General features: G+C 43.0%; 1 protein-coding gene across 1 annotated transcript in view; it reads left to right on the top strand.

Annotated features, from left to right (window-relative positions):
* The first annotated feature begins 404 nt into the window (after window positions 1-404).
* FAM117B (family with sequence similarity 117 member B) overlaps window positions 405-14,012 on the top strand; it is a 28,511-nt gene continuing 14,903 nt past the window's right edge. Inside the window, 4 exon segments of the mRNA XM_040604593.1 lie at window positions 405-1,036; window positions 1,038-1,179; window positions 8,822-8,973; window positions 13,729-13,821. Coding sequence (XP_040460527.1) covers window positions 590-1,036; window positions 1,038-1,179; window positions 8,822-8,973; window positions 13,729-13,821 — 834 coding nt within the window. The 5' untranslated portion in view covers window positions 405-589.

Raw genomic sequence — 14,012 nt, 5'->3', positions numbered from 1 at the left:
GGGCGGGGGGCCCGCGGTTCGCGCCCGGCCGTTCCGCGGGGCCAGGCCCCGGGAGCGGGGCGCCGCCATCCCGGCCGCGCTCCCCGCGTGACGGGGGCAGCTCGCCAAGGCCCGGCGCTGCCGCAGGATGCCGAGGGGCGCTCTCACAGCCCCCCGACCACCGTCCCCCGCCCGGGGCCCTGCGGGACCGGGGCCCCGCGGCACGTGCGGCACCGCAGCGGCGGGGGCCGCGTGTTGCTTTAAGCGCCGCTCCCCCCTCCCCGCGCAGGCTCGGCCAGTCCGGAGCGCGCTGCGCAGCCAATGGGCGCGCCGTATCTGCGCGAGCCGAGCGGCGGCGCGCCCAATGGGAGGGCGCGGGGGGCGGGGCGGGCGGCCGGGGCACTATTGTTGATGAGGCGCACGGAGGCTGCGGAGGCAGCGCGGGCAGCCCCGGGCCGGGGACGGCGGCCGGGAGGTTACGGGGCCGCCACCGGTGCTGCTGCTGCTGTCGCCGCCGCCGCCTGAGGCGTTGGATCCCCGCGAGGACCCGCCCGCGCCGCTCCTCCCCCGCCACCGACGGCCCTCCGCCAGCCCCGGCTCCCAACGGACAATGTCCCACCAGCGCGTGAGGCGCAGCGGCTCCCCGACCCCCGCCACCTCCCTCGGGGGAGGGGGCGCGGCGGCGGCGGCGGCGGGCGGCGGCGCGGGAGCGAGCAGCCGCCTGCAGCCCATGCGGGCCACGGTGCCCTTCCAGCTCAAGCAGCAGCAGCAGCAGCAGCAACATGGCAGCCCCACGAGGAGCGGCGGCGGCGCGGGCGCCCTGGGCGGGGGGCTCCCACGCGCGGCGCCCGCCTCGCGCAGCGTCAGCCCCACGCGCGCGGCGCCCACCGGCAACGGCGCGCGCGGCGGCCCCGCCACGGCCACGCAGACGCCGGGGGGAGGGGGCAGCGCCGCCGCCGCCTCCTCCTCGCGGGGCAGCCCCACGCGTGCCGGCGGGGCGCGCGGCAGCCCCCCGCGCTCCCACCACCTGCCGCCGCCGCCCCCCCCCGCCGCCGCCGGGCTGCGGACCCTCGCCCTGCTCCTCTCCGCTGCCGGAGGGCAGCGCCGCGGCGGCGGGCAGGGTCCGGCACCGGCGGCACTCGCCGGAGCAAGGCAGGAGCTCCCCGGAGAGGAAGAGCCCCAGCTCCCCCGTCTGCAAAGGTGAGCGCTCCCGGCGGCCCGCCCCGCCGCGCACCTGCCGCCGGCCCGGCCCTCACGGGGGCGCGGGGCAGCGGCGAAGGGCGCCCGCCGCCCGGGGGGCTGCGTGAGGCGGCGCGGCCAGCGCTCTGCGGGGCGGGGGGCGGCGGGGTGCCCGGCGCCGTGCCTCCGAGCGCGCCGTGCTGCGGCGGGGCCCGGGGCCGTGCCCGGGCTTGTGCCCCTCCGGTCCCGCCCCGGCTGGCAGCGGCGCGGCGGGCTCGCCGCCGTTGTTGCCGCTGGGCGGCTGCCTGGCCTTGGGGGGGGACGGGGCAGCCCGGCGGGTCGCCTGGGTGCTGCGGCGCCCGGTGTGCCGGGGAGACAGCCCGCGGCGGAGCTGCGCTCCGGGCGCACCGTACGGGCGAGCGCTGAGCTTGCTGTCGGAGGGCTGCTGCAAAGCCTGCGCGTCTTCTCGCCTTTCCGTGCATCTCCTGCCGGGCGCTACGGGGTGTTCATCCGGTGTCCGCAAGCTTGCGATTGGAAAACTAGCTGGTGCTGTTGGCATTGCGCGTAGACGTAGGAAAAAAGTACTCACTCTCTCCCTTAGTAGTTACGTTCAGCACGAACCCTGCAGAAGGATGTGTGAACTTGAGAGTGATGACGAGCTTGCTCTGCAGTACAGTGCAGATAGAAAATAGTGCGGGAACGGCATGCATTTTGTAGCAAACTGCTTTTTAATGTTTCTGAAGAATTGAAACGTACTTACTGAGAACGGTGAAATGTAAGCAGTATGTAACATCTGGTTGAGGATAACAGATGCTTACATATGTAAGTCCTTTTTCTTCTTAGGGTAAAAGTTTACTCGGCAATGCATGAGTGAGGCTTTGTGTTAATATCCTCAAATCTGGAAAAATCTGTGACTTGAGATCCTGAAGTTTACGGTTACTTTTTTATGGAGTTGCACGTGGTAAAGCTGAGTAATATGCAGAAGTCTGGGATCAACATGATTCCCTGTAACACTGCCCCTTCTCCTGATGTCGCTCCCTCATTCTAAAATAATGATTATAACCAGACTGCTGTGTCGGTTTTTGTTTTGTTGTTTGGTTGTCTTTGGGGGTTTTTTATTATCCTGGCTTTGAGGAGCGGTGCTGCCAAATGAGACATCCATAACCAATTGGTGCAGTACTGAAGGTAATGTCTGTGTGACTTAATTTTTATTTTCTTTGTGGGGTAGTGTTTTTTGGGTGTGGGTTTTTGGTTTGGGTTTTTTTGTTTGTTTTTTTTTTTTAATTCAGACATGCCCCTTCAAGATTACCATATGGTTGCTTGTCTGTAGTGTAAGAAAGCAGTGCCACAAAGGCGGTTAGGTTCTGAATTAGATTTTTCTGCTTTCTAGGTCAGTGTGGGTTTTTTTTAAGTTTTAGTTTCCAAGGATTTGGATTGAGGAATGTGCATATCCTTCATTTGAGAGTCCTGTTAGTCGGTCATCTGAAAGACTTTATACACATCACAAAATACTGTCTTTTTCCTGTGAACTTTATAGAAATTCTTGCCCAAGATGCAGACTCTGGCCTGGAGAATGAGGAACAGGATGACTTAGCCTTGAGATCCAAGTTCAAAAGCTGTTTGTGTAGGCATGCATCAGACCACTTTAGATGGAGAAGTTGCACCGTCTTCTGATCATTGCACAGAAACTTGTTGAAACCATGCTAACTTCTTTACTGGATGTAAGAATTAGCATATAGAAAGAAACAAGTCATTTGATTACTGTTTTGTGTTAACTTCACTAGTGTTTTACAAGATGTGTGAAAACAGAAGAGTAGTGTCCATTTAATTGCTTCCGTGTGTTCACATTTCTGAGCAGTACTTGTATTGGCCCAAAATTTAAAATTAAACCTGTTCTATATTGCTTTGTGTGGTGTAGTCCAGTGCTTGATAGAGACTGAGTTAACTTCAATTTTCTTCTTCAACTCAATGAGAAAACTTAGTGGTAGCTGAGAACATGGAAGTGGAACTTCATTTTTGCTCATGAGGCTCTGGTTGTGAAGCCATGCAGGCCACTTCAGAGTATCAGTCAGAATCTATGACAGAATAACTTGGATTTTCCTATTTTTGGCTGATGATAGCTTTTGTTCATTACTACAGCTGCAGCCTTGGGTTTTTTTGTAGATTCAAGTGAACCTCGAGGTTAGACAAATGATAGCTTCTGATCTTTGATACTGGTTCAGTAAGTTGTGTGCTTTAGACACAGCTTCATGTTTTTCAGATTTTCTTTTCTGGGAAGCAGTTGGATAGCTTTGAACATAATCTTCATGATCCTGCTATCCTGCTTAACATTTGAGAACCTCAAGTTGTGAATTTACAAATGTGACTTAATAGATTCTTTGGGTTGTTTTTTTTTGTTTGGGTTTTTTTTTTTGTGTACGTGTGTGGTTTTTTTGTTGTGTGGTATTTGTTGGGTTTTTTCGTCCCGGTTTTCTGAACCGAATTGCAGCTAAATCTTGGAAATGCTAACTGAATTTTCTGTGATGATGAGATAATTATGAACTGAAGAGTCTATGGCATAATTAATTTCTAAATTTCTGTGCTTTTCTTGCTGCTGCTCTCCTAAATATATGACTCAAGACCCTAGATCTTCCAGCTACCTAGTTTTCATCTTTTACTTTCCCCCTCTGCAGTCTCTAGCACTTGCTTCACAGACTTCAGCTTCTACTTGCCTGTTAATGGGCTCTCTCCTTCCCATCACTGTTGGTGGCCTCACTTCTACACTATGAGGTCTGTCCTGCAATCTCCAATTTTGGTTCAGTTTTCACATATGTCTCTTTACCTGTCTGCAAACCGCCCCTGCTAGAGGACATTATTTTCACCTAGCAGTAGACTCAGATAGAGAAATGTGTATGCTTTGCCTTTATTGTTATTTTTATTATGGTTTATCTACTGAGCAAAGATCGAATGTGATCTTGTTGTTCGTGTTTTTATATAAAACATCTTCTCAGAAGGGTTCCATCTGTTCAGCTCCAAAAATACTATAATGCACCAGGCTGTGTAAACAAGAAGGTTGGGACTAGAGCCATAGCAGTTGTTTTCTGACTCTTTCAGGTGCCTTCAGATTGTCAAGAGATTTCTCTACTGGATGCTGAACTTTCGGGTATATTCCAGTCAACTTTATTGGACATTTAAACTCACTGTGAAAACTGAGGAAAAATTGATTTGTTTTATCTGGAACTACATTGCCCTTTAATTGGTTAGAATGCTATATGGAAGAGTAATCTTAAAGCCTGCTTGTGTGAAAGGAAATGATGAATACTGTTGTAACAGTGTATTGGAAAGTCTTGAAGAGTTCAGATGTGAACACCTCCTTGGGTTAGGGAGAAGGGATGGAACTCCATTACACTCTTAAATTTCACTGTAGAATTTATTTTAAGAATTTGGTGAGTGACACAATAATAGCTATGGACCTGTCAACATTAATTACCAAGGTTTTGCAGCAGTTATAAAAGGTACCGCTGCATGGTAAGAGAGTACAGAAGGCTTTGTGTTCCATTACGTGCCTGCATGGCTTACATAAGCTGTTTAACAAATGCTAGATGTAAAGAAAGTGAATTCATTATAGCAGCATCATAATTTAGGTTTCTTGTGGCCCACACTTCAGGGGAGTTTATTTGGATTAAAAATGTTTTCGTTCACTAGGATGAAGTAAGTTGAGCGTCTTGGCCTTTCTGAGGTTGGTTTTGTGAAACAACATTAGTTCAGTCATTCCCCTACCAAGGGATTGCTTTGAATTACTAGAGGAAAAAAAAAATATAAATGTAAAAGAACTACTTGTGTAAAGACAATAGCCAAGATTGCCTTCCAAAAGGAATATACACACTTCTGTAGTGTGTCTGTTCTTACTGCTGTCTGAATGTGTGGAATACTTTCAATGAAACACGAAAAGTAGGTGAAGCCCCTGCGATCAGTTGTGTGTGTTTGAGTTTTTGGGAAGAGACAAGTATGCATGGGGGAGATCCCATGAATGTCCTTTCTGAGGAAGAGGCTGACTAAAATGGAACAAAAAGGTCAGCTGTTATGCCTAGGTGCCAGAGAAGCTAGTTAGGTCTCGCTCTTTCTCACTGTTTTGGATGTTCTACCTGTATAAAAAGCTTCAGTTAGAACTCTTATCAGGGAATTTTGTGAGGTCAGTGGTGTTCTGTACTCTTCCAGCAGCGCTTTCTGTTGCTTCTTAGTTTTGTTTTGTTTTCTCTTCTCATGGTGTCTATTAGAAGATGTTTGTTGGGAGTTTTTATTTGCTTTTCTGAAAACTTTAATTTCGGATACATAGAAAGATATCACAGGACTGTAAGATCAATCTGCAAGTTACACTTCAGCAGCAATCCTTATTTTACAGTTCTAGCAGCAGTTCGGAACTTTTCCTGAAAAAGGAAAAGATGACTTTTCAAAGTGTTTTTTCTCTTCGGACTTTCTTATGTGTAAGACCTTCCGTGGTTTTTTCTTTCCTCCTTCCTTTTATATATAGGAATTTTTTCCTGTGAGGTATCAGATTCCAAGTTACGTGTTCTCTCTCACACTGTAATTTCCTTTTTCAGTTGTAATTGTAGTTGTAGGACTTCTATGTTAAGACTCCCCACCACAAGCCACTGCTCTCTTTCCTACCTTTCATTTAGCTGTTGGTAAGCATCTACATTTGTACAATTTTGCTCTTCAGTCACGTTGTTAGACTGCCTTAGCTTAAATTGCCTTTGGAGGTGCCTGGCCTCACAGTTGCAATAATGTGTGTGATACTACTTTACCCGTAGCAATTTCAGTTGGTTGGTTGGACTGCAATGGCTTGTGAAGACATGGTAACTTACTTGTTTTCCCACATTATGGACTTCTGGACTTGGTTGGTTTATATTATGTGTGTACTGTTTATGTTTTGTTCTATTATTTTACTTTGTTTGGTGCCAGATTGCAGAAAGACTTTGTTTCTAAATAGATTTAGACTAGTGGTGGATGGATAGGAGGGTTGATACTTATCACAAATATTGGTTTAAAGAGATAATCAGGCCAATTAAGACTAGATCTAATATTTAAGAAGCGTCTATTTGATGAAACAGCTCCATTGTTTTACATCAGCCACAGCTGTTGTAACTGTTATCTCTATGGAGGCAAATCTCTTGTTATGTAGGTCACATCAAGGAAAAATAGCAGCTGAACACTTGCTTCAAGTATTGTAGAGGAAAGTGCAATGAAAACATTGTGTTCCCATTGAAATGTTTGGAAACTGTAACAGGAATTGTGTGGTAGACTTTGGTAATTTGTATTAAGACATGTTGTGAAGGTGGAAAAGTAAGTAAAACCATATCCAAACATCCTTGCGTCATCTAAATAAAAGTAATTTGAAAACAGAATTCTTTGAAGGAATTGTTAAATTGGAGGAAAATAGGAGTACTTATAGGCTTTGTGCCTTGAAATGAGCAGCTTCCCTTGAACTTAAATAGTAAACAAGCTCTTCAGTTTTCATTCTCTCTGTTTGCCCAGAAAATATTCTTTCCGCTTTTTTTGTGGGGGATGGGAGAGGGCAAGAGTTTCTGCTGCTTCAGTTTTGAAGCCGTCTGTGGCAGTGGCTTTGCAGATGATGTGACTGACTACATACACTTCCTGATTTTTTGGTTTTTTTTTCCCCTGCATCCTTTCTGTTTCCCCTTGGTAAAAAGAGACACTTCTTCACGAGGAAGAATAATAATTCAGAAGAAAAATAAGGAGAGTATGGCAGCTGTTTCTGAGACAAATGATGTGTTTGATACAACTTTGGAAGCAAGTGTAATTTTTAAGGAGTGACACATTGCATTAGCATGCTGCGTTCTCCCATGGTACAAACAAAAGGAATCGTTTTGAAATCTTCTGACATAAACAGACCCTTCAGTGTGCTGTATGGTGGTAGCAGTAATAGTCAGGGAATTTCTTTGTATGGGGGTCGGTCTTAGGTGCATGGTACTCCAAAATTGAACTTTGCTGCTACTCCCTGAGAGCAGATCAGCTGTGAGCTCAGTACTAAGATTTTTATCATTGTTGGTACTAGTAGAAATAATAAATCAGAAGAGGTTTCTGGACTGCTTTATGTGAATGTGGCTGATTATAATGCTGGTAATTATTTCCTTACAGTCTAAATATCTTCCACATTTTTAATGTGTACATTTCTAATGCAAAATTTACATGAGGCTCTTTAGTACAGAAAGTCACTAGACTTACATTGAAAGACTGCTGTTCTGTCAGACTAAGATGTTGCCCACACCACTGACAACTCTACGTAATGGGTTTTATTAGTATTTATGTATCTTCAGTAGATTGGAATGGCTTAGAAATTTAATTCTGGACTACTGATGGCAGTGTTTTCTATTTTCTGACTAGCAGTCAGACACTAATCAGGCAGTACTTCTTTTGCTAATAAACTTAGGTACAATACAAATTGCTATGCTATTTATACTTTTAGTGCAGAATTCATCCTAAGGCACAGTCAGGGAGGACACATGACTGAGTTTTTCCAGTGTCCTTGTTGTAAAACTTCCATCTGATCTCTCTGTCTCATTTGCTGTCTTCTAGCGGTTTGTTTTTGGCCTTTGTATTCATTATAGGTAAGATTAATACAATTCTTTTAGGTATGATTCTGTGGGGAATAGATGAATTGATGGTGAGCTTAGATCAATGTGATCTCTGGGTTTGCATTTTTCATCTAGAAGAGCTAGTAACAAATAATGCGTGAGCGTATATGTATATCTAAACACTGGGTCTTTTCTGCTTGTCAGTCTCTTTAACAAACCTCAGCTACTATTTTGAGGAACCTTTCTTCAAGTGTTTACATTTATTAGCTTGCAGCATTGTCTTTTGCTGCCACTTAAAGGTATCGGTGACAGATGGCATCGGTGCAAATTTTTGGTTTTAACAATATTAATCTTCCTCTACTTGTTATATTTAACCTATTACAGTAAGGGTTCCTGTTAGTATCTAAATTCTTCTGAAAAGTGATACTAGTATAAAACACAGTGAGAATGAGGTGTTGCAGGAGGTGTAGCGTCAGGCAATTATGAATGTAGTTACCAAGTGGCATGTAAAGGGAGGAGATGTTTTGATTATGTTGTAAAATGTAAATCATTACCCTTTAGTGGACTTCTGGATCTGAGGGTTAAACATAACGCTTTATGAATCTGCCGTATATTGTACGCTGGGTGGTTAATAAAAGATGTCAGTTCATAGTGTCCCTTGAATTAAAGTAGGTGAAGGGTAAAGGGCTGGTGGGGTGAACTCTAAACTCAGCATTAAATTGAAGAAGTTCAGCACAGATTTTCTGTTAGCCTTTATATATGAGGAAATAGAGCTATTTTGATTTCTTCCAAGCCATCATCATATAAGAATCCAATGACTGTTGTACCTTTGAGGGAATAAACGATAGTATGGGAGTACCAATGTGACATTTGTGACATAAGAATGTGTTTAAGGAAACCATAAAAACACATTTCATTGCTTATCAAGACTGAGTAGAGCCTGCAAAAGGAAACCTAATTCCTATATTAAAAGTATTTTGTTATTTACTTAATAACATAGTAGTTCTGATTTGATATGATTTCTTGTAGACAGTTAAAATAATTAAGTTCTGTCTTGCTTTCTTTCTAATCACGTGTTCTTATTCTAGCTGACAAATCAAGACCACCTTCATCAAGCCCTTCCAGTATTATTCGCCGGACTTCCTCATTGGATACGCTTGCTGCTCCGTACCTTGCTGGACAGTGGCCTCGTGATAATCATGGACAAGCTGCTCCGTGTATGAGAGACAAAGCCACACAGGTAGGATAGATTTTTGTCTTCAGAGTATTTAAATGTGAAGACAGGATTTAGATGTAAGAAGTTTTTCCCTTGAAAATGTTCACTTTGGCTTTCTTGCTTGCAAGTTCCTATTCACTTTCAAATTGCAGGAATCTGATCTTTGCTATTACCTTGGCTATGCATGAATTATTTGCATGCTTTAAGAAAAGGCTGTGAATTGTCATATCTGTTAAGAATTCTACTCTCTTCTTGCCTCAGAAAGGCACTAGTGTATTGCACATCTGTTTTCTCATTGTTCTTAGTGTGCAGTACACTAGATTGCACTGCTGTTAAGTACTATTTAGTTTAAATTTATACAAGGGAACTTGGTGATTCCTTATGTGTCTGTCTTAAAACTGAATAAAAAGGCTTCTGCAGTGCCTGTATAAAAGTTATTGTAGCCTTTTCTATGATAGGCTGTTCATCTTCTGATTGTAAAAGACCTTTAAAGTTTATCTGGGATCTGTGCACCAAGTATAGAATTACATACATTGAAGAGCTGCCTCATTGAACCATGAATGATGTTCAAATTTAGCTCAACTGGAAAGTATTAAAGTACATGATTTGCCAATAAACTGCATCAACTTGACAATATTTCACAGGCTTTTAATGGTTCAGTCCTATGAGACCGGTAAGGATAGAACCAACAAATACTGAATGAAACTGGCATTACAAGAGTTACACACCTACCGTGACAGTTGTTTTATTGTTTCCCTTAAAGGTTGCTGTTGTTGTTACGTGGTATCCTACTATATGCAGAAGTGATTCAAGATGGATTTTTCCATAAAATAGTGCAGTGTTTCATTTCTCCTTCTGTGGATGCAGTCTGGCAGTGGATTTCTCTAACTTGTGGGGTGAAAGAAACTGACAAACATACCAGATTTTAAATGGCTATTCCCAGAGCATGGTTTCAACAACAGGTCTCCACCAATTCCAAAGAACATAAGCAAAATGCAGTTGGAAGAGAAAGTGACAGCGTGTGGGATGTAGTTGATGAGTTTGAGCCTGCCTTAGGTTTGGTAACAATAACAAAAATGGGGCCAGGTTGGTTTCAGTGTACTGTCTGCTCAAATGTGTAAAGTGTTGAACAGATGCTGTCTGCAGCATTGGTTGTTACTGTATGGCCTTCTCAAGATCTGCGATGTTTTGTAGAAAGGGCCGTAATTCGAAGAGCAGATAAGTAGAAAAAGGGAGGTGTTTTCTAGGGGAATATGCTGGTGTGGATAAGGTGGAAATGGAGGAAAGGAGAGCTGATGAACAAGCAAAATGGTTAGAAGATGGGGTGAGAGAGGTAAATCATAGTAAGAGGAGGAGGATGAAGGCAGGTGTATGATATACAATGAATTGCAGTTTATGCTTAGCTATTAAAAAGCATCATTAAACAGCAGAACTAAACCAGTGTGGGTGCCTTAGCTATTTTCATATTTGATTTATTAAGGTAATAATTTTTCAAAATAATTATATTTTTATACTGCTGCCAAAGTATTTGCTATATTCAGTTCATCTCTTTCAGTTTAGTTTCCGCTTAATCCGAGTCATGATTGGGCTTTTGTAATTTCTGTATTCTTCAGATAGATTAGATATCATCCTTTTTGGCTTACATTTTTCTTTTCTTTTTCTTCCAATTCTGACACATCTAGCTGCTGTGGTAGTGGGGCTTTCATGTATAAGTGGGAACATATTTGCAAAGGTTAATGGGAAGACTGCAAAGGGCACTGGATATTTCTGCAGAGTAAGTATATTTAGTGGTGATTGATGGTAGTGTACTTACTGCTAGGGAAACAGAATGATCCGTTGTACTACTTAATTTAAAATCTATCAAACCAGTAGAAAATTATGGCATGCAGCCATACATCTGTATGTCCAAAGCTGTGTTGATATGACACTGATGAGACACTGTAGATTTTAATCTTTCTGATGTGCTTGAGGGCAACCATTTGAGGTAGGGACAAGTTTAAAATGTGATTTGTGGAAGTTAAGTTTCTCAGGATAGTATAGGCTCTCCATTTGTATTGTTTAGTGTTGAAAATGGGGTGTTTGGATGAAGTGTGACTCACAAGTTCTGGCTCCAGTGTGTAATGTCAGACTTATCACAAAGTCTGACATGAAATGGATGTATTCAGATTTCAGAAGTTTAGTGACGAGGAATTGAATCAAGATCTTAAGATGTAGAAGATTTTTCAAGTTGAGTAATCAGGGTATCTTGATTCTGCAGGTTTATGACAGAGAGAGTAGCGTCATTCAGGAAGCAGACTGGGAGGAGACAGCAATCAGTGACACATTTTGGCTTGCAGGCCTTTACAGAGATGCCTGTAGGTCATAGCTGAGAACTGTGTAAGAGATCCCAGGTCATGCAGAGACTATGTATCACACTCCTACTTTGACTTATTATTTTGATGAAACCTGTCTGTAAAACCAGACTGAATTATGTACATGCAGAATGTTTGTTGCCTGATGATTAAGTGTATTATTGAGTGTCCTAGGGTCTGGCTGGAATTCATATGTACAGATAATTTTATGAAGTGCTTCTAAAACAAGTGTTTGTAACCTTGTGTCTTTTTCCTTTTGAATTAAACCTTTTTGGCTTTGCCTGTCATCGTTTGAAATACAGCTGTGTCAAAATACAACTTAAAATGAGACAACTGCTTTGTAGTTTTTAATTCTTGAAGAATAATTGATGGCAACTGCAAAGTTTTTGCCTCTAAGACTTTTTTTTTTTCTCTTAAGTGTTCTGCTATCTGTGATAAACTTAGCCTTAAACTCATTTCTCTTTGTAATTCTAGAACAGGCAGAAGGATGTTGTGAATAGTAGCTGCTAATAAGGAAGTACTAGTACTTTAAGAAACAAGAGAAGTAAAGTCCCTTTTTGTCTATTGGTGGTTGGGCCTGTGTTTCTTGAAGATAAGTATTATAAACAAAATACAGAGAATGAGTAGGAGGAGACCTGCTAAAATAGTATTACATTTCTGCCTTGATGTAAAGGTTTCCTGTAATTTAATATCTTATACCTACTGTTGCTCTAAAAAGATTTCTAACTCTTTGTGTTGAGGATGAGCATAAAAGTCAATGTTTAATCCTTTTAAATGAATCTGATATTAATTTATGAAATAAGTTGAATATAAATCAAATGTGAAGACTAATTAGAGTGTTAATTAGGTGTTCTGGTAGGCAAGCACAATGGCTGTGCTGAGGTGAGAAGTTAGAATTAGTGGCTAAAACATTGTTCCAGGAGCTAGAGGATAGGATGAGATTCCAGATTGACATTTGAGAATTGGCTAGACAAACATTGGTACTTGGGAATGGGGGTTATCAATTAATCTATTTTACAATGAAGGTAAGCGAGTGCTTTTCTGGAAACATAGATTCTAATGGGTTCTAATTTTGCTATGAAAAAGGAATTTCAAAGCAATCCGACTAACTTCATTATTCAGATTTGTCCTTGTTAGTTTTTGATTTGGAATGATGATAGTGGAGGTTGCATTTATATGGAAGTTATATCTGTAACTGAAGCAGATGGGAGTTACAACCTGTATGTTCAGAGTTACACCTCCATTTTCCCTGCAAAATGAGATTAAATAACAGCACATTATTGAAGGCTCTGTGAGTTTCTGTGTTCTGAGTACAGACGGCCTGAGTAAGGTCAGCTTGTGGCTTGCAAGCTGTGGGTCTCAAACGTAAGAACTGTTGCACGCCGTAGATATGAAGGCTTTGAGGCAGTCACAGCTCCTGTCTGCAGGAGAGAGACATCAATGACTCCTAAGGATGAGTTAGCTACATCGCTGCTGCGTGCTGAGCACTGCATTGTGGCAACAACAAATTTAATGGAATTCACTGCCTCTGCGTGTAAGCTGCTTCCAGAAATCCTTTCCCTGGCTTCATTAGGTATGTTTCTTGTGACTGCTGAATGATGATGAATGTTTTTACTCTTCTTCTTAGGTCCTTTACAGTTCGTTGCTTTTGAAGGCTGTTCTGGACCTGGTTAGGTGGGAATAAACTGTCCTTAAAGCATGCAGTATCATCACAGGCTTGCCTGTGCATTTTGTTACCTTGCATTAATACACTTTATTTCAATGATACTTTGGATTTCTCAAAACTTTTTCACCGCAGTATGCTTGCAGGTTTCTTTATTAAATGTTAATGACACTGTTGGTTTAGCGAAACTGGCTTAGTATTATCTGTGTTGCTTTCTGCTTGGCCTGAGACAACTGTGAACCTGAAGCCCGTTGAGGTGTTAATAAATAAATTACCTGATTTGCAGTAGCTCTAGTGGTGCTTATATGCCTTACCTTCGTTTCTCTCATTCTTCTGAGCAAGAACATGGTTTTGAAGCTGTACCGGGGCAGGCTTTCACAATGTTTACACCAAGCTACCCTTGCTAATGTGTCAGAAATAACAAGGGCAGCATCTATCCAGGAGATAAAATACGCCATCTCCTCCAAATTCAGCACCATCATACTGGCTCTTCAGAGCCCTGTAGCAGCTTGTGGTACGTCTGACTGTTAATACTGCCTTATGCTCAGTAATTTGGAAGGGAAACTAGCACATTCCTGTACTAGGGTAGGCCTGGAAGTTAGGGCTTGTGTTTTTTTTTTCTTAAATTACGTAGTTTCACTCCACTTTTTCAGTTTTGAGTGAAAAAATCGTAATACTGTTCTCTGTTCTAATTTGTCTCAAAATATTCTGCCAGAAAGTAGGAATTACCTTTTTTTAATAATTCCTATAATCTTCTTGCTGCAGACAGAAAGTGCCTGGGCTGAAGAATATTTAGAAAAGAAGAGAAGCTCGCACAAACGTTCAGCATCGTGGGGGAGCAATGATCAACTAAAAGAGGTCAGAAATGCTATTATTTAGAGATACCTTTGGATTAAATTTTCTACTGGTATGCACTGTTACTGTGAATTTTCAGGAAGGCATGAATGTTGTACTGCTTTTTTTTTTTTGCCACTATACGGATTGTGAGTTTGGTAAAAAACCACCAAAACGTTAATTTGGTATTCTTTTTCATTTAGTAATGCAAGGCT

Source organism: Falco naumanni, chromosome 8 (genome assembly GCF_017639655.2).
Source record: "Falco naumanni isolate bFalNau1 chromosome 8, bFalNau1.pat, whole genome shotgun sequence".
Lineage (NCBI taxonomy): Eukaryota > Metazoa > Chordata > Aves > Falconiformes > Falconidae > Falco > Falco naumanni.
Note: the sequence above shows the minus strand (reverse complement) of the source record. Positions and strands in the feature narration are given on the sequence as shown.